This window comes from Hyperolius riggenbachi, chromosome 2 (genome assembly GCF_040937935.1).
Source record: "Hyperolius riggenbachi isolate aHypRig1 chromosome 2, aHypRig1.pri, whole genome shotgun sequence".
Classification (NCBI taxonomy): domain Eukaryota; kingdom Metazoa; phylum Chordata; class Amphibia; order Anura; family Hyperoliidae; genus Hyperolius; species Hyperolius riggenbachi.
In genome coordinates, this window is record NC_090647.1 from 524,657,874 (window position 1) to 524,682,555 (window position 24,682).

The 24,682-nt window shown below is 46.2% G+C and overlaps 1 protein-coding gene across 2 annotated transcripts in view; it reads right to left on the minus strand.

The window, feature by feature from the left end:
* Window positions 1-24,682, minus strand: part of LTN1 (listerin E3 ubiquitin protein ligase 1) — a 144,526-nt gene that overhangs the window by 110,126 nt on the left and 9,718 nt on the right. For both annotated transcript variants that reach the window (XM_068270596.1, XM_068270595.1), the window contains exons 3-5: window positions 15,771-15,869; window positions 12,011-12,241; window positions 1,522-1,574 (exon numbers count right to left, since the gene is read on the minus strand). In XM_068270596.1, coding sequence (XP_068126697.1) covers window positions 1,522-1,574; window positions 12,011-12,241; window positions 15,771-15,869 — 383 coding nt within the window. The remainder of the gene's footprint in view (window positions 1-1,521; window positions 1,575-12,010; window positions 12,242-15,770; window positions 15,870-24,682) is intronic.

The window sequence follows — 24,682 nt, forward strand, 5'->3', positions numbered from 1 at the left end:
CTGAGAGATAGAGAAAACTTTATTTATAAAGTGCTAACATATTACGCAGCACAGTATGATAGAAAGGACAGACAATACATGGAACATCATACCGCAGGGACATTACAGCGTTAAATAATCGTGAAACAAACAATAGTATGCAGATTGCAAGGTAGAGATACAGTTGTGCTCATAAGTTTACATACCCTGGCAGAATTTAGGATTTCTTAACCATTTTACATAGAATATGAATGATAAGACAAAAACTTTTCATTTACACAAACTACCCAAATGGCCTTGATCAAAAGTTTACATTCCCCAGTTCTTAATACCATGTATTGCCCCCTTTAACATCAATGACAGATAAAAGGCTTTTGCGAATCAGGCTCTTCACCGATGGTAAAGCTGCCCATCCTGGCAAAAAAACTCCAGTTCCCATAAATGATTGAGTTGTCTTGCATGAACTGCACGCTTGAAATATCCCTAGAGAGGCTCAATGATATTGAGGTCAGGATACTGAGATGGCCACATCAGAACCTTCACTTCATGTTGCTGTAGCCAATGACAAATCAACTCGACCTTGTGTTTTGGACAAGTATGCAGCAGATCAGGCGTTTCTGACAATATTGTCAAATCTGACAAGATTAGCTGCATGCTTGTTTCTGGTGTTATTCACACTACTGCAGCCAAACAGATATTGCAGGGCTGCCAGGCAACTGCTATAGTTTAAAAGGAAATAAAATTGTCAGCTTCCATAACCCTCGTTACAGTTGTCCTTTAAAGGATACCTTAGCTTAGAATAAAAATAAAATAAGGGCGGGGCAAGAACAGGCATGTATTTTTGACGCCACAACTACATAGTGTGCCTGCACAGAACACTGCCGGCCACGTGAACAGGACACCGGCAGCTGCGACCACACCAACTAGGAGGTAAGTTTGGATGGTTGCTAGGCAGTATCGGAGGGGGCGGAGAAGGGGGGGAGCGGTGGACATGGGGAGAGACCACTAAACACGTCTTCTCCCCGTTTTTATTTTAAAGGACTACTGTAAGGGGAAAAAAAAAAAGTTGAACTTACCTGGGGCTTCTCCTCCTGTGTACATGCAACCACTCACTGATGCTCTGGTTCCCGCCTCCGGTTCACTTCTGGGATACCCGCTTTAAAGTCAGAAAATCACTATGCTTGCGCGGCCGTGTCCTCACTCGTCACCAGGAGTGTACTGCGCAGGCGTTTTCTGACTTTAAAGTCTGAAATTCTGGAAGTGAACAGGAGGCGGGGCCGGAGCATTGGGGAGTGGTTGCGTGGGCACAAGATGTCTGCGGGGGACCATTAGAAGCCCCGGGTAAGTTCAACTCTTTCCCCCTACCCCCTTACAGTAGTATTTTAAGGTGAGGTATCCTTTAAGATTCGCTTTAAAAAGGGCTGTTATTCTTCAGAATTTATTTTCTTTTTGCATTTGCCTAGTGCAAGACCTTAAAAATGTGTAATATCGAATATAGAAATTAGCAGTAAAAAGTACACAATGAACATGAGAGAGACATACTGTGGATCGCTTAGGGAATCGGGGCTTTCCTTCAACAGATGATCTAGTAATACCTAGATGGGCAAAAAGAAAAAAAATTACCAGGATTATCTACAACAAACAATAAACCATATTCATACTCACTGCACGTCATACATTAAAAACAGCTGCGTTTTACTCCTGGATATGGTAAGGTTTCTATAGGGCCTGGTGTCTACTAATGGATAATCTGTGATTTCATGCCTATGAATCTGGATACTGAATCGCACCCTATTGAAATCAATAGGCTGCTTCCGAATTCGCATTTGCGCAAGAGGAAAGCTGAGCGGATCAGGTAGCCACAAAAACCGCCGGTCCCGTGGGCGACACTGGCCCACTCTCATTCTCGTGTCTTCTGGATCAGGACACTGCTAGGAGAGACTGTGTGTCTCTCATCCAGCATGCAGGGAGGTGGGGGCGAGGCAGGGGGCATGGCCAGGGAGAGAGCTGCCTCTGGAAAAACTGCAGGAACGCCCCTGGTGGGTGTTTTAAACAGGGGATACCTTTCCTCTCCTGTGTTTACCTCAGAGATAGCAACAAATATTGTCTCCAATCTCGAGGCACAATATCGCAGCGGTGGGGTGGGCAGAGAGTGGAGTTGTGAGAAAGCAGAGGCATGTCATGAGGCAGAGAACATGCCTCTGTGACCAATCTGAAACCCCCCCCCCCCCCCCCCCCCCCAAGAACCACCTCAGATTCTCTTTAAGCAAAATTGCAGAATCTGTAGGCACTGCAATAAAGTTTCTCGTCTCTGCCACTTAACATGCATAAGTGGCTGGATCAACACAAAGGGAGGTAGAAGGAGTTTCTGTGCTGGGATGGTGAATATATTTGGTCAACCAACCAACCTGTGGGAAAACAGCCCTAACAGGTAACATAAGTAGGCCATCAAAGACCTTATTGTCACAGTAAAATTTTCAAGAAACCTTTAATACATATTGCTAGCCTAGAGGGGTGATCTGTTTTGTGAACGTGGAGAACAATGTCATCTTTGAGATCGCCACTTCTATTGTTAACGTTGCCCTTTTCTTTAGGTCGATTGTAAATGCCATTTGAAATGTGGGCTCTATGATCCTTGACTGCTGCTCTCCGAAAAGAAAGATTCAGCTCTGTGGGCGGAGACGGAGCCAGTGCAGAGAGCATTCAGTAACCTGGGTGGGTGGGTGGGGTCAAGCCCCTGCATGCTGCTCTGAATCTGATCAGCTCAGCAATGGGTCCTACAAACAGGAAGTAGAAAAAAAAAAAAAATAGCGGGATAGTACTAATTTACTTTATGAAAATACAGTCTCAAGGACTAGGCTTTATATACCGTATTTTCCGGCGTATAAGACGACTGGGCGTATGACGACCCCCCAACTGTTCCAGTAAAAATATAGAGTTTGGGATATACTCGCTGCATAAGACTACCCTCCTCTTCCAACGCACACCAAATTAAAATTAAGAAACATCATATACTGGTGCTATGTATAAACAGATACTGGTGCTGTAATGTATGTGGTACCCAGTATATAGGCGATTGACTGGTTGGATTGGTCAGCTCTCCCTCTCCCTAAGCGGATTGATCCGCTCTCTCGGTCTCCCTGTTTATCAGAGAGGTATGGAAGAATAGATCGCGCTGTGCCCATAAAACACGCCTCTTTCACCCTTCTGGCCCACCCTTGTATCCCATTTACCTCCTCCTCTGCCTTTTAGCTCTCGCACATGTGCATCTGCGCCGCTTCACTACAATCCTCAGCAGCGAGATCTGAGAGGCGGTAACAGGATCGAACATATCAGCCGGCGTATAAGACGACTCCTGATTTTTCAGATGTTCAAGGGTTAAAAAGTAGTCTAATGCTGGGCATACACGGATCGAGCCACTGGCTCGATCCCAGCGCATCTCCACCGGTGCCTGGATCGATCCCCGCTCGTCCCCGGGGGCGCTCCTTATCTTCCGCTCGATTCCCCGCCTGTGGGGATTGAGCGGGGAATCTATCCGGCGGGTCATCGGACCTGTCGGATATTATCAATCGAGTCATCAGCGGCTCGATTGATAAGGGACAAACGCTCCGTGTATGCCCAGCATTATATGCCAGAATATACAGTATGCGCAGCTATTAATCCTCTTACACAACATTTAGTTAAAACCTGGGACCAAAGCTTAGCTTTATATTTTAACTACTCTTAATCATAAAAAGGAGATGAGGGGAGGTGGGAGGTGGGGGGGTGGGAAGAAACATTTTTTTTTAAACACAAGAAAAGTGAAACAAATCTCTTTGTTCCATTTTTCCTTATTTGTCCTTAATTCGAATGGTTCTCTCATGCTTGGTGAATTAGTTAGTGACAGGCAGTACAAGCCCCATCACCTTGTCAGTGTGGAAGGATTCAATTAAAGCACCGGTACAAAAAGGTCATAATAACAAACTAGGATCAGAACTGATTCAAAAGAACAAGAACAAAGACTGGCCCAAACAGGAAGCCATCAATATGTCCTAGAACATCACATACTGTGAAGAAACCCAAACAGAGAGAAAGAGAGGAAAGTTCATCTTACGGAACTATGTCAGCTCGTTTCTAAACTTGGTATAACGCGACGTTTGAGGCTGACGAGCCACTAATGGAACACAGGCTGAAGGTTAGCATTGGGCAACGTCCATTATGAAATGCAAATTTCTGACTGAAGCAGTGCTGAAAATGTGGCACTTCTTTGGCTGGCCTCACTAAATTGTCTTAAAAAAAAACAAAAAAAAAAAAAAACTTTTGCATCAAATAGTTGGACTCCAAATACTTTCTCCAAGCAGAGATGTAAAATGATCTGTGCACCTCTGAGTGGCCACCTCTGGATACTGCATGAATGAGTGAAGATTATTCAGTACTAGCTGGTAGCCAATCACAGCAGGGCAGGAGGAGGCGAGCGCAGGGCAGACGGACACAGCACTGTGGCCAATCAGAGCGGGTCAGACCCCTTCTGCCCCGCTCTGATTGGCCGCAGTGCTGTGTCCGTCTGTGCGTGTGCAAGAGAGAAGGACATATAGACACACAATGGCCCCTGAGAGTAGCAATGGCGGCAAAGTACTTTCCTGTCAGGTGTCAAGTTAGGGGCGTAACTACAGGGGAGGAGCCCCTGCAACAGCAACGGGGCCCAGAAATGTAAGGGGGTATCAACCACTACTTCACTCCCTCTGATACAGGGGCCCATACTTCAGATCAGGTTCTATTATGGCTTCATTTGTTATGGGTGTGAAGATTACAATGTCCACACTTATTTTATGACCTAGGTTCTCAGCAGGTGGTACTCAGGCTTGATTTACTTAAAGGGACTCAGAGGAGTAAAAAATAAAATCGGAACTTACCTGGGGCTTTCTCCAGCCCACCGTAGGTCGGGAGGTCCCCCGGCATCCTCCTGGCTTCTCCCGGTCCCACCGCAGAAATCACGACCGGCGACACCAGGGCCGAGTGTCGGGCTGACACTTCCTGAACGATGACGCTCGTCGTCAACTTGCCGGCCGGCGTGACAGTACTGCGCATGCACGGTTTAGAAAAGCACGCATGCGCAGTACTGTTACGCCGGGTGGCGTGATGACGACGAGCGTCATCGTTCAGGAAGTGTCAGCCCGACACTCGGCCCTGGTGTCGCCGGTCGTGAAGGGCCAGGACGCCGGGGGGACCTCCTGACCTATGGTGAGACCTATGGTGAGATGGAGAAAGCCCCAGGTAAGTTCTGATTTTGTTATTTGTTACTCCTCGGAGTCCCTTTAACCAAAAATAACACATTTAAAGTTTAAGAAAATTATAAATCTTATATAAATAACATCAAATTATTATTTTAGCTAATTAAAAGCAATAGCAAATGTTTAGAGATTGTTGAGAACCAATTATTATGTACTACGATTAAATATATATTTGGCAAGGGGTACTTGTGATAATGTTTACTAGGTTAGGGGGTACTTTGTGAGTACAGGGTTTTGAAAGGGTTACATTCCAATAAAAATGTTGAGAAACACTAGTTTTGTGCCCCTTGCTAGGTGGGCCCCCAGGCTGCAAGAGTCAACAGGGGTAGGCAAGAGAAAAGGTGTTAACAATGGGGTGGGGGGAATGCACGATTCTGTAAAATGCAGCAGTATCCGATTTTGATCACCTTATTTGTGTAAAGCCTCCCAGCACTTTGGTTTACTGGAACGTTAAACATTAGTATGTTAATAAAAGCACCAAAACACAATCCAAAAACGATTGCGCTGAGGGAGCGCCTGTCCTGATAGGATGTAAAGCAGATTAGTGCGTTTCCCATCCAAGCATTTGATCTATAGGTGGCCAAACCGCAGCAGATGTTGGGGTCGGGGCCTTGTGTAATAACTGGCTTAATTGGAGGCCAGCGAAGTATAAAACTTTCCTTTTTGTCCAGAAAGATGTACACAGGGTGGAACAGCAGATGTGTATGTTATTTCATCAGTCTGCGAGTTCTGGGAAAGCATAGCCCAGCGCTGAATGTGCAAGCTGCATGTTTTTCTAAGGAATCATAGTAAAACGTGTGTGTTGTGAACTCATCACTATAGTTATTACTATAAATATAATCTCAAGGGAGGGCAGAGGTTACCTGCGTTCTAATTTATCATTCTAAATTATTTTAATGGAAATTGGCTTTTTGTGCATTTCATTTTTTTCTTGATGTCATGGTTTACAGAAAATAAGATGGTGTCATATTAATTTTTGCTCCAAAAGTTGTGCTGGGACAAAGTTTTGGGTGGGTGTCTACGAACACACAAGTTCCTGTGCGGTGTGTCTTACTTCCTTCCCCACTGAGCTGCCTCTTCCTCTGCTGGATCAAACCCTTGTGTGCCCCTTGTACCTTTAGTTTCCTCCTCAGTCCCTGTGTCCTCCTAAATCCCCCGCTGTCCCCATGTCCTCGGTGTCCTCCGATGTCCGCCTGCCTCCTCCTCTTACTCCCAGCTCCATGCCACTGAGCTTCAGCTTATGGGGAAAAAGTACAGCAACTTGTGTTCCTACTGGAGCTGATTGTCTCGCAGGTGGGACCATGGCTTTGTTAATGGGCCAATCACTGCACTCGCTGAGTTGCAGCCAGCGCAGTGATTGGCCCAATGACGGAGCCATGAGATGATCGGCTCCAGTAATAACACAACTCGCCATACTTTTCCCCTTTAGTGCCGCTAGGGCTTACTTTCGGGGTAGAGCTTATATTTCCAGCATGCTGGAAATTCCTGCTAGACCTTACTTTCGGGGCAGGTCTACATTTAGGGGACACAAGATAGAAAAGATAGAATACAAACAGTGCTGAGCCAATATTAGAAGGACATAGCCATCAAATAAACTCAGTAAATATCATCTACAGACAGATAGTGATACGTAACAAGCAAATATTAGCTACAGTCATCATCAACACCATCAAATCCCAGGGGGTCCAAAGCAGCCTCCAGTCTGATTAATGTGCAAACATTACATTATAAATAGAGGCCATCCTGAGAACAAACCCCTCTACAAATGTATAGAGTGGAGGGGAGGAAATTGGCTATATTGTTTGGCACAAAGTAACATTATAGTCCCCACTACCCACAACTTCAGCTTCTTTAAGCAGACCCGAACTCAGAACTTCCTCTCTGTCCAAAAGATAAGCAACAGCATAATAACCTTTAAAGAAAAACATTTCTTTGTTACAACTAAAACAAATCCTGCAACAAATCTGCAGTGTGTCAACAACCCATGTTTACAATTTAGTTGCTCTGCCGTGGACAGCCAAGATTCCTGAGCCGACACAGCTCAGGCATCAAATTACAGTTGTCACAGATGATGGGGAATTAGACTAAACTCTCTAAATACATACAGGGTGGATTTTTCTATGTTTTCCTTCTGTCCTGTGCAAGAGTGCATGTCCACTTTAAAGTGAAACTGAAACCAACTTAAAAAAAAACAACAGATACTTAACCACTTTCACCTCCTGAAAGGCCATGTGCGCTCCCGCGGATGATCGCGCGCGTCCACACGCGCTCCCGGCCGCGGATCGTTAGCCCAGGAATCAATGAATCGGGCCATGTTGCCCGATCACTGATTCCTCTCCCCCGCAGAAAAAGAGACAGCTTCTCTCGGAAGCCGCACTTTTTCTTCCTCCTACGTCATTCTAAGCGTACATGTTACGCTTAGAGTGACGGCATGTAAACAAACCTAAGGTTGCCATCTTGTGGCCAAAAAGTAAAACTACATCTACATTTAAAAATATAAATTAAATAGACATATTTACATTAAAAAAATTACTATTTACATCCCACCCTTCCAAAAATATCCAAATAAAATGTTTAACCACTTTACCCCCACCCGTACGAATTTCTCCGTCCCTTTTTCCATCCTTACACCCCCAGGGACGTGAAATCCATACTTTCCTCGCTCCCACCGCTGCCCGCGCTCCCGCTCGCTCTAGCGCGCACTCCCGCTCGTAAACACGCCGCCCGCCCGGAAAGCAATGAACGGGAAAATCCATTCCCGTTTGTTGATCTAAGCCCCACAATGATCCGCTGCTTGTCCGATAAGCAGCGCAATCATTGTGAGGAAAAAAAAAAAAAAAAAAAAAAAAAAAAAAAAAAAACTTTACCAGCCTCCTAGTACTTCCTCCAAGCGTCCGGAAGGACGCTTGGAGGTGGCATTAAATAAAAAGTTACTGTTGCCATCTTGTGGCCAAATAGTAAAACTACACCCTAAAGCATTTTTCACATACAAATACATTACTTATACATAAAAAAATTAACTCATTACCTCCCACACTCCCCATTTTTTTTTTCTTTTGTAATTAAAAAAAAGAATTAAAAAATTTACAATTAAAAAAAAAAAATACATAAATAGTTACCTTAGGGACTGAACTTTTTAAATATTTATGCCGGGAGGGTACAACACTGTTACTTTATAAACTATGGGATTGTAATTAGGGATGGACGCAAAACTGAAAAAAAATGCACCTTTAATTTCCAAATAAAATATTGGCGCCAAACATTGTGAAAGGGACATAATTTAAACGGTTTTTATAACCGGGACAAATGGGCAAATACATTTCATGGGTTTTAATTACAGTAGCATGCATTATTTAAAAACTATAATGACTGAAAAATAATGATTTTTTTCCCACATTTTCCAATTTTCCCATTAAAACATATTTAGAATAAAATTATTCTTAGCATAATGTCCCACCTAAAGAAAGCCTAATTGGTGGCGGAAAAAAACAAGATATAGTTCATTTAATTGTGATAAGTAATGATAAAGTTATAGATGAATGAATGGAAGGAGCGCTGAAAGGTGAAAATTGCTCTGGCGCTCAAGGGGTAAAACCCCTCAGTGGTGAAGTGGTTAATAATAAAAAAAAACATTACAAAAAAAAAAAAAACAAAAAAAAAAAACACATATTTATCTAAGGGTCTAAACTTTTTAAATATCCATGTAAATATGATTTTTTTTATTATTATTATTATAAGCTTGTAAATAGTGATGGATGCAAAATGGAAAAAACGGAAAAAACAATTGTATCTAACCTCCGTCTCCTAAAAATGACTTTTTTTTTTAGATATGACACAGTTGTATTTTATATTTAAATCTAGTTTTTACGTTTATATACTGTTTCATTGTCTCTGCTCAATGACACCTTCAAGTATGCCAGCGCTCAAATCTATGAACCATTTTCCCCTTTTGATCTCTTTCCTGCTCTCAGAAGCCATTTACTGACAGGAAAGTATTTTATGGCTGTAATTACTTATCAGCGAGGGTTGTACCATAGTCTGACCCCAGTCCGACGCAGTCTCGAGCCAGACAGAAACTGTCACTTGCATACCTGAAGCTTAACTTTTTCAGGCAAAGAAAGAAAAAAAAAGGAACACAGCGTAGTTACCTGTTTGCTAGGCACTGTACATACACATGTCTATCTCATCATGTCACATGTCACCTCAGATGTCCTTTAAGGAGAGGGAAGGCTCTGGGCCCTGTAGAGCCCTTCCTGCTCCTCTCCCGGTTCCCTTGTTGCAGTATTAGCTTCCTCATTAGCAGTCTGATGGGTCACAGACTCACATTGAGCAACCACATTATGTTCTAATATGACCCATATAATCACATCATAGCAGACAATTTAAAAAGAAAGAATACAATCCAGGCTTGCTGGATCACTTATGACCTCGCCCCAAGAGCCCTGGAGCAGGTATGAGCAAAATCAGTTTTGCAGAAAGTGTCCCTATTCTGGTGTGTACTGGGTGCAACACTGTCAGAAAGGGTTAACTCACCCACGTTGCCGTCTCTCGCCGCTGCGCTGCTCCTCATCTTTCCAACACTTCCATCTTCACAGCCGGGAACAGCAGCACAGCAGGGAAAGGAAGCACCATGGGTAAATTACCCTTCTCTGCCGGGGGCCACACCCCATACACACGGGGACCTTGCTCATCCCTGCCCTTAGTAATGAAAGCCTAACGTGTCTGTATGGCAAGGCAACGCCTTGTCCATGCCTTCATCATCTCCCGCCTGGACTATTGCAACACCCTCCTGTCAGGCCTTTCTCAAAACCGCATCACCCCCCTACAGTCCATCATGAACGCAGCAGCCAGACTAATCTACTCCTCCCACAGCTGTTTCCACGACTCCACTATGCAAATCCCTTCACTGGCTTGAATTTTGTTTCACAATCAGCTTCAAGATCCTATGTTTGGCCTACAAATGTATACACAAGTCCTGCCCGACCTACATCTCTGACCTGGTCAGCAGATAAACACCAGGCCGTCCACTTCGCTCCTCCAACAAACTCCTCCTAACCACCCCACGCATCTTGTATTCCCATGCATGACTACAGGACTTCACTAGAGCTGCCCCCACCCTGTGGAACTCTCTCCCACTGCCCACCAGGCTTGCCCCCTCCTTCAAAATAGCACTCAAAACTCACTTCTTCAATAAAGTCTACCTCACCTCGACGCTTCCCTAACTCTCTCTGCAGAGAACTTATTGATGCACCCCCCCCCCCCCCCTCCTTTCATGTCATCACCCCTCCCTCGAGATTATAAGGCTTTGGCAGGGCCCTCTCCCCTTGTTTATCATACTTGATTGTGCACTCTACCCAGGATTAAGTGAACTTGTGTTATTAGCACTACCACTCCAGTGTATGATCTGGCATTGTATTACTACCTGTATTGTATATCGTATTGCTTGCTTATTACCAGTATTGTTGCATCTATTATCTATTACCTGTATTGTGCGGTCACCCGTTATCATTGTCTGTAATCCTATGTAAAGCTCTGCGTAATATGTTGGCGCTATATAAATCCAATAAATAATAGGAAAGGGTTCTTTACAGTAAGAGTGATTAAGATGTGGAATGCATTGCCACAGGAAGTCGTTATGGCAAACTCTATACCTGCATTTAAAGGGGGCTTAGATGCTTTCCTTGCGTTGAAAGACATCCATGGCTACAATTACTAGGTAATGCCTAATGATGTTGATCCAGGGATTTTATCTGATTGCCATCTGGAGTCGGGAAGGAATTTTTCCCTTTAGGGGCTAATTGGACCATGCCTTGTAAGGGTTTTTTCGCCTTCCTCTGGATCAACAGGGATATGTGAGGGAGCAGGCTGGTGTTGTACTTTATACTGGTTGAACTCGATGGACGTATGTCTTTTTTCAACCAAAATAACTATGTAACTATGTAACTATGTAATAATAATGCCATGCGCATCCAAACAAGGTCAGCAGGAAAAGAAAAAATTGCTGTGGGGGACTGGTTATAGAGGTAAAGGTAGAAGACAAGACATATAACATTTATATTGCGTCTTTCTCTTGGCGGACTCAAAGCGCCAGAGCTGCAGCCACTAGGATACGCTGTACAGGCAGTAGCAGTGTTATCGTCTTGCCCAAGGTCTCCTACTGAATAGGTGCTGGCTTACTGAGCAGGAAGAATTGAGAGTTGAACCCTGGTCTCCTGTTCTCCCTGGTCTGATATAGCATCCCCTAACCAGTACACTATTCATCCACAGGAACAGCAAAAAGTGTATATAAAATACATATTGGTAGAGGTTTTTCGGTAGTATAAATAACAAAATTGTATGTTGTTCCTACCGTAAATAAGTAGTCTTCAACTGAAAGGCAATTCATAAGGGTAAAAAAAAAAAAATACAAAAAAATTATTGGGCACTTATTTAGTCCTGGGCGCCTCCTACCTTTCCCTCTATCACCTCTTTACCTCATCCCTGACCAAGAAATCCTACCATTGTGAGTGAGTGACCACCACCACACATATCCACAAGACCGAGCGGGTACTGTACTTCCCACACGCTCTCTTGAGTGGTTGTCTCCCGTGTAACCTGGCCTTGTGAGGAGTACAACCATCTTTTCTGTACTTATCAACCTCGTTTTCTATGATAAAACACCAGATCGGGGCTCCCAGTGTTTTTTTCTTTTCTACAAGTCCTGTGGAGGACTGGTTGATTTTTCAACAATTGGTACGACTTCACTCACTGCATGAACTCACATTGAGAATTTCATCTTTGCAGAAGGCCAGCGCTTCCGACTGTTTGTGAGGAGGAAATGCTGCTTCGAAGGCGGCCCTGGCAGCGCTGGCTGCCGGTGAGTAGGTGTCACACTGGGCCAGGAGCCAGAAGCCCATAAGACTCTTCAAGTGAGGGGCCAAGTATTTCTTCACTTTCAGGACCAGCTGCTCGAAGGCTTGCTGAGTGGCCTCCCGCACGCGGCGGTCAAGGTCCTGGAGAGGGATGGAAGAGAAGAAACAAAAACATATTGTTAGCAATGTTGTGAAAGGCGGATGTGCAGATAAGGTTCAGGGAGGCCGCGGTGAGATTGTTCAAGGTGTCTGGCATCGAATGGCGAACGCACAGTTGGAAATCTCATTTACAAAAATGGTTTACTGGCCAAGAAAATATCCCTGTGATCAGCCCACCCTCGCTATATTATAAAGATAAGGCTGAAATACTGAAGATGTGTCTAACAGATGAAGCATGCTGGATTTCTCTATTAACAGAACATACCGTAATTTAAAAGTTAAAAAAAAAAAAAACACTTATGCATAAAAAATATTAGCAAAAAAAAGAATAAAGGAATCTGTTGTAACAAATAAAACCAGAAACTACAGTCAAATCAGCTATAAATAAAAAAATAGAGCCCAAACAGGCAGGGAAAGAGTAAAATCTAAAGAGAGGCTCCGCCTCACACTCACATGTATCCAGCAGATCTATGTAAGGTCTGGGACCCACCAGCAGCACTGTTTTAAGTGCTTGGGATTTGAAAAGCTCTTGCTAATGTAATGCAATGTGTGTGATCCCACATAAGGGATGTGGAGAGATTGTTAGCCACAAAATCAAATTCCATTTACCCACTGCTCTGTGTTTAACCACCTTAACGGTATGGACGAGCTCAGCTCATCCATTACCGCCAGAGGGTGCCGCTCAGGCCCTGCTGGGCCGATTTTGATCAAATAAAGAGCAGCACACGCAGCCGGCACTTTGCCAGCCGCGTGTGCTGCCCGATCGCCGCCGCTCTGCGGCGATCCGCCGCGAGCAGCGGCGAAAGAGGGTCCCCCCAGCCGCCTGAGCCCTGCGCAGCCGGAACAAATAGTTCCGGCCAGCGCTAAGGGCTGGATCGGAGGCGGCAGACGTCAGGACGTCGGCTGACGTCCATGACGTCACTCCGCTCGTCGCTATGGCGACGATCTAAGCAAAACAAGGAAGGCCGCTCATTGCGGCCTTCCTTGTTTATTCTGGGCGCCGGAGGCGATCAGAAGAACGCCTCCGGAGCGCCATCTAGTGGGCTTTCATGCAGCCAACTTTCAGTTGGCTGCATGAAATAGTTTTTTTTTTATTTAAAAAAAACCCTCATGCAGCTGCCCTGGCGATCTTAATAGAACGCCAGGGTGGTTAATATGCACCCTGCAACCTAACCCTGCATTGCAAGCACTCCAATCTCTTCAGAAAGGTTTCTGCTGTAATAAATCTTATCTAAGTCAGCCTGGCTCTATTTTTGCCATTGCCAACAAGAAGGAAGCTTGTCATCACACATTCCTGCTCCTTACTGATTGGCTAAGGGCAGTTCAGCGAGCTCCTGAAATACGATCTACTATGCTGTGCTCACTGGTTTACAAAGCAAGCTAGCTATGACAGTGTAGTTTCTACAAGAAAAATAAAAGAGGAAATGACATCAGGATTGGCTTCAGTCAGAGGGAACCAAGATGGAAAGTGCCATGAACAGAATTCTCTTTGTTTACTATATGAAATTCATGGAATTCAGAATGTGGACATTACAATACATCTGTTATGGTAACAAGGAATGATTCGTCCATGTTATTCTGTTTACGCCAAATTCTGACTCTATTGAGACTTATCAGACCAGGCAACATTTTTCCAGTCTTCAATTATCCAATTTTGGTGAGATTGTGCAAATTGTAGCCTCTTTTTCCTATTTGTAGTGGAGATGAGTGGTACCCGGCGGGGTCTTCTGCTGTTGTAGCCCATCCGCCTCAAGGTTGTGCGTGTTGTGGCTTCACAAATGCTTGGCTGCATAGCTCAGTTGTAACGTTGAATCAGTAGGCCCATTGTCCTCTGACCTCTAGCATCAACAAGGCATTTTTGCCCACAGGACTGCCGCATACTGGATGTTTTTCCCTTTTCCCAGCATTCTTTGTAATCCCTAGAAATGTTTGTGCGTGAAAATCCCAGTAACTGAGCAGATTGTGACATACTCAGACCGGCCCGTCTGGCACCAACAACCATGACACGCTCAAAATTGCTTAATACACCTTTCTTTCCCATTCTGACATTCAGTTTGGAGTTCAGGAGATTGTCTTGACCAGGACCACACCCCTAAATGCATTGCAGCAACTGCCATGTGATTGGTTGATTAGATAACTGCATTAATGAGAAATTGAACAGGTGTTCCTAATAATCCTTTAGGTGAGTGTATATCGTGCTTTTCTCCTGGTGGACTCAAAGCGCATCACAACTGCAGCCACTTAGGGTGCACTCCACGAACAATCAGGATCATTAGGAAGGCTTGCCCAAAGACTCCTTGCTGTTTTACATACTGGCTTGACCCAGGATTCGAACCCCGTTTGAATATGGACACAGGAACATAAAAAAGTCTGGTATTTAAAGTGCAGCAAATTAAAAAGGAGCAACATCTATACCACCAGTTTAGGGAACCCCAGTGACTGACAGTTATCTGCCTTAAAGGGAACCAGAGACGTTGGGGGAAAGCTTTTATACATACCTGGGGCTTCCTCCAGCCCCATACGCACGGATCGCTCCCACGCCGCCGTCCTCTGCTGGCTGGATCCGCCGGTACCGGGTCCCGTCATTACCGCCAGTCGGCCGGCAGACGCGGCCAATTGTCCGCATCACACGGGGCTCCCTCCATTATACGTATGCGTGGGGCTGCCTACTGCGCAGCCGCATGCGTACGTGTATGGAGGGAGCCCCTGTGATGCGGACAATTGGCCGCGTCCGCCGGAAGTGACGGGACCCGGTACCGCCGATACAGGAAGCGGAGGATGGCGGCGTAGGAGCGATCCAGGCTTATGGGGCTGGAAGAAGCCCCAGGTATGTATAAATAATTTCTATTTTTTGGGAACATTCCTCTCTGGTTCCCTTTAAGCCTAAAACACTATCACTTTAGTCACATGGTCATGAAAGGAAGGAGGATGTTACTGTTTTGTAAGCTGAAGGAATAGATGCTCCCAGTACAGGTAGCCAGGTACAGGTGCCCCCAGTATAGGTAGCAGGTATAGGTGCCACTGCACAGAGGGGGGGCCGACATCATCCTCCCTCCCCATGGGCCCCCCTCCTGTGGCCCCCTGCAGAGGTAGAGCGCAGCGGTGTGTAATTAACTCACCTGCTTGCTCCATGCAATGTGTCCCTGCCAGCAGCAAGCTCCTCTGTGGCTGCTCGATTTCTGTATGACGTAGAGTAATCAAGCGTCATACAGGAAACAGGAAGAAGAGAGGAGACGGCTGGTAGCAGGGGACACGTGGCATGGAGCAAGCAATCGGGATGACTCTGAGTAATTACACACTGACTGTTGGGAAGCATGAGGGGGGGGGGGGGGTTCATGGAGAGGGAGGGAGGATTGATATCAGCCCCCCTCCCCACTGCTTCCTGGGGGACAAAATGCCAAAAAAGTACTAAGAATGTTGTTGGTCGTTGGAGCCCTTGCCTGCCGAAACGTACCTAGTGCGTGCTTGCCAAGTAAAGAGTTAAATGCTCAGATGTAAACACTTCACATACCAGTGAGATTTTGCAGTAGTTTCTGGGCCAGTAGGGAAGGACGCCCCGGACTGTCTCGATCTCTCGCTCTTTACACATGGCACCAAACTCTTGCATTGCCTGTAACACAAAAATATAGATTTGGAAAAAGGAAAAGAGCAGCTTTATATGTAATCATTCTTTTCTATTACAAGACCAGCCGTTTTGTTAACCACTTACGTACCAGCGGTCTCTGCCCCTTAACCATTTAAAGACCACTGGCTTACACCCTCCTAGTGACCAGGCTATTTTTTTTTTACAAATTGGTGCCCTGCAGCTTTAATGGCTTGCTGCAGAGCCACAAAACCGAGCACAAAAATGCCCCCCCTCCCCCCTTTTCTGCCCGTCAACAGAGCTTTCTGTTGGTGGGCTCTGATCGCTGCTGCCAGGGTTAGTTTTCTTTTTACATCCCCCTCCAGCCAATCACAGCAATCATGAAAGCCGATTACTCTCTGAGGCTCTCCAGGTGACAGTCGAGTGACACGGCTGTCCCCAGTACAGCATTGTACAATGTAAATAGATGCAGGTTTCGCCATCTAACAGTCTAATAGCGGTGATCACCGCTGGTAGACTGATGACAGAGCGGTCGGGGATGGGTTAAGGACCAGAGACCGCTGGTACCAGAAACGGCGGAACACAGACGAATAGCCGCACATACCCGGGCCGGGAACCTCAGCCACCCACTCTGCTGTCTCTATGACGGCAGAGTCATGTGAGTCGATCAGGAGCCGCTTTCATTGACTCCTGACCATGTCTATCAATGTAAGCCAATGGGAGTTGTGGAGGAGCGGCGGCTTACACGGCATACGTGGTATGGGGAGCGATCTTCCGGCCCATTGGTCGTGAGCCCTGTCCATCACCTCTCCAACACGGTGCCCAACCCCGCCCCTTTGGCCGCGCATCCACCAATCAGGTTAGGGGAAATACGGAGAGACTGTTTCCCCCGCTTTAGAAGTGGTGGAGACCGTGTGGGTTTCAGGTACTAAATGTGGGTTTCCTGGAGCATCCATGGAGTGTTTTTTGCCAAAACATAGGTATTTTTGGATAACTTCTGAGAATACATGGCTCTGTATAGCCGCTTTTTGTCATTGGCTTAAAATTCTGACAGACATATGTAGGGGCCAATAGGAGGGGTTTTCTGTACCAGGTGGGGGGCGTGTTTAGTCCCACCCCACCCAGCATCCCTTGGGGGTCTCACTAGAGTATAAAAAGAGAGGCTGGACGCTCACTTTTCAGCAGGCTGCTGGTAGTGGCCGTCACTCTGTTACTTTCTTGCTAACCTTTTGTAAATATGTGACTTATATAATGTATTTATTATGTTGAGCACTTTGTCACTCTATCACTAGAGCACGTATCTCTCCTGAAGAAGTTTCCAATTGAGGAAATGAAACATGTTGAGTTTGGTGTAGGGTTTTTAATGAATACTAGTGTGAACTAGGAGGATGGTCCTTTGACCCTAAACTTTCTACCTCCTGTCCACTTGTTCGCATTTTACAATATGGTCAGCAAATTGGATTTTAATGCAACTTGATTAAAAGTTAAGTTTTATTACTTTTCTAATAGGGTATATCAAATGTTTATGTAGTTCTAATCAGGTGTGTTTCTGTTATTGATAGGCAGGGTCAGGTGCCAATGAAATCGGCTCCTGATCGGCTCACATGGCTCTGCAGTCACAGAGACAGCGAGTGAGCTGCGGCGGGCAGACATCAGTGAAATCATTGGGAGCGGCGTCTGTGTATTGAAATCTACGCCCTGCCAGCCAGATCAGCATCAAAACAGGGCGTAGATTTCAATTAGCGTCCTCCTTAAAGAGACTCTGAAGCGAGAATAAATCTCGCTTCAGAGCTCATAGTTAGCAGGGGCACGTGTGCCCCTGCTAAACCGCCGCAATAGCGCCGCTAAACGGGGGTCCCTTCACTCCCAAACCCCTACTGCGACACTTGGTCGCAGACTTGGTCGCTCCTGGAGGCAGGGCTAACGGCTGCAGCCCTGCCTCCAGTCGCGTCTATCAGCGGCGCATCGCCGCCTCTCCCCCGCCCCTCTCAGTGAAGGAAGACTGAGAGGGGCGGGGGAGAGGCGGAGATGCGCGCTGACAGACGCGCGTGGGGCAGGGCTGTGGCGGTTAGCCCTGCCCCAACCAGGAAGCGCTCCCCCGCTGAAACGAGGGGATTTGGGGATCAGGGACCCCCGTTAAGCCGTGGGATAGCGGCGGTTTAGCAGGGGCACACATGCCCCTGCTATCTATGAGGTCTGAAGCGAGATTTATTCTCGCTTCAGACTCTCTTTAAAGGATATCCGAGCTGAAAGATAAAAGTGTAAGATGTAAGTACCAGTAATATAGCTGAGTGCAATCTGTGCATAATAGGTTTACTGTAGTATAGTGAACCGACCCAAATGAGGTGGTATGACCCTGCCTACAAAATGAGGAGTCGCTGAAGACCAGTAACGCCCACTACATTTCTTTCCACTTTGGTGGAGATCTTGGAACTAGCTTTTTGTAAAGAAATATTTCATGGGACAGTACAAAGAAATACATCCATCCAACCGCATGACAAGATCGTGGTGAAGTTCGATATCGAGCGCAGCTAACACCTCCTTCAACAAAGCAAAGCCTTATCTAAAAAAACACAATGTGAAACATCCCATAAACAGTGATAGGGCTGAAGCCACTGAAAATAGCGATTGCAATAGTGCTTTCTTTAGTGATTTTTGTGGCGTTTTCTGAAGAGATTTCGGGTGGTTTAAAGGAGTTATCAGGCAATATACAGAAAATAAGTGCTACTTACCCTGGGGCTTCCTCCAGCCCCAATCTCCCAGCATGTCCCTCGCCGCAGCTCTGCCGTCAGCCGTTCACTGCAGCTCCCTCCCGGTCGGCCTGTACTGTGCCTGCGCGAGCGGCGCTGTCAATCACCGCCACGTGGACCGGAGCGTACTGCGCAGGCACAGAACTACTTCGCCTGCACAGTCCGCTCCGGTCCACGTGGCGGTGATTGACAGCGCCGCTCGCGCAGGCACAGTACAGGCTGGCGGAAGCCCTGGGTAAGTAGCACTTATTTTCTGTATATTGCCTGATAACTCCTTTAAAAGTGCTTGTATAATGTATAAGGTAGCGATTATCTGTTTTTGTTTGTTTTTATTTTGGGTAGTAAAATCGCTGTAAATATTGCTTTTGTACTGCGATTGAAAAGCAATTTTTCAGCAATCCTATCAGTGTTCTCCCTAGAATTTTATTTCCAGCAGGGTGGAATGAAATAGTAGCCGGGTGGCATGTAAAAGTAGCTGGGTGGGACAATACAAGAGAATGCAGAGCCGGTGCTTCTGTATACAACTCTGCTTACAGCATAGGAGGAGGTGAGCTGATAACAGCCGGGTGCTCACCAACACTAGCCAAGTGGAGCACCCGGCTAACAGAGCCTGGAGAGAACACTGCCTATACTTTATAATGAAGTGCAAATGCTTTAAGAGAAACCATAACCAAGGATTGCACTTCATCCCAGTCAGTAGCTGATACCCCCTTTCCCAGGAGAATATTTTCCTTTTCACAAACGGATCATCAGGGGGCTCTGTATGGCTGATATTGTAGTGAAACCCCTCCCACGAAGTGATGTCAGCACCATGGTTCTGACATCACACTGTAGGAGCCTTGTTGCACTATGGGAAATAACAACTGTTTACAGCTGTTTCCAACTGCCAAAAAAGCAAGCATCATCTCCTTCCACTGACATCACCTGCCATCAGTAAATGTCACCATGTGATAAATGTCAGAATGTGAATCAAGGAGAGGAAAGATTTTACAATGGGCAAACACTGACTAACTCATTTATACATAATTATTGTAAAAATGAAGCACTTTTTTATTACATTATTTTCCCTGGTGTTCCCCTTTAAAAAATGCTGAAGGACCTGGCACTGCAATTTTGACGGAACGAAAATAGCAATCGCATCTGTGGAATCGCATTCATTAACTTTCATTAGCTTTAGGAATCTGAGGGAACTCCAAAGCACAGCTGAAACAGCTCTTGTGGGTCCCAGACCTCCTAGTACTTGTCAGTCAAGAGAAATTCCCTGCAACGCCATCCAATGAGAGCTAAGTAGCTTTTGCGAGCATAAAAGTCTATGGCCTTGATTCATAAAGCATTACCGCATATGGTAATGCTGAAAACAGCTGACTTTACCACGCACTTAGGAAAGTGTCAATTCATAAAAGCTGTTACCGCATGAAAAGCAACAATTACCGAGCAGTGAGGTAAATTACCGACTTGAGTGGGAAATATGTCAGTAAATGTCAATTCATAAAAGGTAGCACATGCGATAACAAGCCGAAAAATTACCGGCTGCTCTGGGCTGGCGAAAGGAGAGTGGTAACACTGTGCAAGCCACAAGCAGAGGGGTATAAGCTGTGATTGACAGGAGCAGAGCCAATAGAAACAGCTCCTGTCTGCTTCAGGTCGTGCTGATCTGATGCTTATAGGAAGCACAGGCTTCCTGGGTGGAACAAAAGTTTCTACCACCTACCTAATGAGCAAAGAGAAAGGAACAAATTATATTTCTCTTGCAGCCCTTCAGCAGGGTTCTCTTCAGTTCCTTATAAAGGCTTTCCCTATACTAGCTGCTTATCTTCAAAGCAGGGCATTAATGACGTTTAAATGGCAATTAACTAATAGACAGATTCAGGGTACCAAGAGGCAGTAAAACTAAACATGCACATCTAAACTGAAGCTGGGATGCCTCTTGTATTGTAATGCTGTCTCTGCAGGAACAGCCAAATGTAACAAATCATGTATCAACTCAGCCAGCTACATTCCTCATGTTACTTACAGCTGGGCTTCAGGGAAAATACCACATTTCTACTGCACCTGTTAAAATGTTAGCACACAGAAGTCTAAAATACCAAATGCGGTATTTTCCCTCCCAGATTTTTTTTTTACCGCAAATCCTTTTATGAATCGAGGCCTATGTTTGTAAACATTAAGACTTTAGTGTTCCCCAAGGAGAGACTTATGACCACCCAGCAGCATATGAATCACACAAAAAGGAATAGGATGTTTGGGAAATACTTTTTTGGATCCAGGAGTAAAAATGTTGGAACTTGTTTAGAAGAGAGAACCTTTGGACATTCTACCCATTATGTGACATATTACAGGACAGGATTGGCAATTGTAGCCACTTTCTGAAACTGCATAGCTTATGATTTAACTACTCTGTCAACACTGGTGTTTATTCTTCCAGTCACCTGTGCAAGGAAAGCTGTAATCCCTTTGCACTGTGTGACAAACTGTAAGAATATTTAAAATCATACAGGATAGTCACAGTGTCAGTGGAAACCGTTTGGCTTGCATGCCAATTTAAAGAGGAACTGTAACCCAGGATTGAATACTGTAGGGGGAGGGGGAAAATGAGTTGAACTTACCTGGGGCTTCTAATGGTCCCCAGCAGACATCCTGTGCCCGTGCAGCCACTCACCGATGCTCCGGCCCCACCTCTGTTTCACTTCTGAAAGTTCAGACTTTAAAGTTTGAAAACCACTGCGTTTGCGTTGCCGTGTCCTCGCTCTCGATGATGTCACCAGGAGTGTACTGCGCAGGCCCAGTATGGTCATTGCCTGCACAGTACACTCCTGGTGACATCAGCGGGAGTGAAAACACGGCAACGCAGGCGCAGTGGTTTTCAGACTTTAAAGTCTGAAAATTCAGAAGTAAACCGGGCCGCAGCGCCGGTGAGTGGCTGCGCGGGCACAGGATGTCTGCGGGGGACCATTAGAAGCTCCGGGTAAGTTCAACTCATATTCCCCCGACCCCCTACCCTACCGTATTCCTTTAATGACAATCAGTAGCTGATACCACCTTTCCCAGACATATTTACCTTTTCTGCAAGGCTGTGAAAATGGAGTCGGAGCAATTTAGGGTACCTGGAGTCGGAGTCGGTGGTTTCATAAACTGTGGTGTCGAAGTCGGATGAATCTTGTACAAAATCCACAGCCCTGGTAAGTATTAGACTAAGGTGTCGGAGTCGAGGAGTCGCAGTCATTTTGGGTGCCTGGAGTCTGGTTTTGTAAATTGAGGAGTTGGAGTCGGATGATTTTTGTACCGACTCCTTTTCTGGAATAGATCATCAGGGGGGTTGTATGGCTGATATTGTGGTGAGACCCCTCCCACAGTGTGATGTCATGGCCATGGTCCTAAAAGTTTCCTGTCTGTGAACTTTGTTACATTATTATTATTATTTTTGTTTTTTTTTGTTTTTTTTTTTTGTTTCATAGTGAGAAATAATAGCTGTTTCCAACTGCCAAGCAACAAGAACAAATTACATGGCAAATATCAATGACTACTTCTTTTTGCGCTGCGGTGGGGATGTGATGTCTCTAACACAATCACCAACATATGACCCTGTGGCAGAGTGCGCCAATAGAGTCATATGCATAGCGCTGCCAACACCTCCCTCCCCTCCCACCAGTGGCCCCTCACCAAGTGACGCACTGCTTGCTGGATAGGAAGTACATCACTGGGATTTGCCGCCAACCTTTTTAAAAGGTATGTGTCACCCATTAATTTACATTACTGTCACAGAAGTCCAGCGGTAACACGCTGTTATCTTGCAGATTAGAGTGCTAGGCCCCATTGCCTTGTATTGTCTTTGTGTTGTCCTGCGATAAAACAGGGTAACGCAACACACACTTGCAATACAAGTGTAAAATGGGCCTAAAGGGTCACTATGGCATAATGATGCTGTTCCAATATCCCCATTATCAGTTGTGTAAAAGGCATAGCATAAATGTCTCCATAAAGGCGGTGTGAAAAAATAGCCCCAAACTAGGCCTGAACAATTTTAGGAAAAGATTGAATTGCGTGATTTCTGTCAGAAATTGCGATTTCTATTCATTTCACGATTTTAAATACACAACGATGGATCAGCAAACTGATGGTGAATATGAGTTTCCCCAGCATAGTTTAGCCAGTGTATAGGTGGCGCAGTACAGGTTAGCCAGTGTATAGGTGGCGCAGTACAGCCAGTGTATAGGTGCCACAGTACAGGTTAGCCAGTGTATAATTGCCAGAGGACAGGTTAAACAGTGTATAGGTGCCACAGTACAGGTTAGCCAGTGTATAATTGCCAGAGGAAAGGTTAGCCAGTGTTTAGGTGCCACAGTACAGGTTAGCCAGTGTATAGGTGCCACAGTACAGGTTAGCCAGTGTATAGGTGCCACAGGACAGGTTAGCCAGTGTATAGGTGCCACAGTACAGGTTATCTAGTGTATAGGTGCCACAGTAAAGGTTAGCCAGTGTATAATTGCCAGAGGACAGGTTAGCCAGTGTATAATTGCCAGAGGAAAGGTTAGTCTGTGTATAGGTGCCACAGCCTCCAGATCCCCCCCTCGCCGCTGCATTTACCTGCTCCGCTCCCTCCCCCCCCCCTCCGCAAGTAACTTTACATTCGGGCTCACCGCATTGTATTGCCACGCGGTGGGCCGCAGGGAAGAGACGAGTGCTGCCTAGTAGCGGTGGACGCCAGGAAGTAATGTCACACTTCCTGGTACAGGCCCCGAACACTCGCCGCCTCTTCCCTGCGGCTCACCACGCGGCAGTGCAATGCGGTGAGCCCGAATGTAATTGGAACTTATTGGAGCAGGGGGCCACAAGCAGAGGAGGGGGAAGGGAGCGGAGCAGACCAGGTACCTGCGGCAGCAGCGAAAACCGCAGCTTTGACTATCCCAAGATCGTCCTTCCCCTGATCACAATTTTCGGTTTTACACCGAAAGTCGTTCAGCCCTACTACAAACACCATTTTTTTAATCTTGTAAACAGCTGATCTGCCTCAGTAACTCAGCTGTTACCGATGTGGGGCAGTTCCCCTCCAAACCACATGGTCTCTCCTAACTGATCCCAGCCTTCCCTTCTCTGCTCATCATATTTGGCAGTTAAGAGTATACCACAGACATTACACGCTGCATCATTTATACCACTTGGGACTGCCTCCGACCCAATGTGGACCGTGGGCTCCATCACCGTCCTCCATGGCCACTTCGTTATCCCGTGGTGAGCTCTGTTAAACTGTTCAGAAGCCGCCAGTCTTGCTCCATTGCTCATGCCTAGCTCGACCGTGCCCCTGTCGCGCTGCCTTAACCAGAAGCATTCTGCACCTGCACAGTAGCACATGCGCAGGTGCAGAACGCTTTTGGCCAAGTAAGCACAAGGTCCAGAGGCTTTCCCGATATCCACATGCTCTTCATCAGCCCCCTGTAGCTGTCATGTCCCGCGCCGTCCTCCTCCGATCACCTGTTCCCCGCTGCCGGCACCGGGCAATTATTTGTCTAACAAGACAAATAGTGCACGCGCCCGCTCGCGTTTCCGAGAGCTTACTGCGCAGGCACAGTGCGAGGTTTTCTTGTACTGCGCCTGCGTAGTAAGCTCCGGGAGACGCGAACGAGCACGGGCGCGCAGCCGCAGTAGCGTTAGACGCATAATTAGACCGGGACCGGCGGCGGTAAACAAGTGATCGGAGGAGGACGGCGCAGGACATGACAGCTAAAGGGGGCTGATAGAAGCCGCAGGTAAGTGTCAGCTTTTGTTTTTTGCAGCACTCCACAGAACCCTTTAAAGGGACACTTAAGTCAAACAAAAAAAATGAGTTTTACTCACCTAGGGCTTCCAATAGCCCCCTGCAGCTGTCCGGTGCCCTCGCCGTCTCCCTCCGATCCTCCTGGCCCCGCCGGCAGCCACTTCCTGTTTCAGTGACAAGAGCTGACAGGCTGGGGACGCGAGTGATTCTTCGCGTTACTGGCCCCAATAGCACCATCTATGCTGCTATAGCATATATCATATACCATATAGCAGCATAGGGGGTGCTAATGTGTCTGGGAACGCGAAGAATCACTCGCGTCCCCAGCCTGTCAGCTC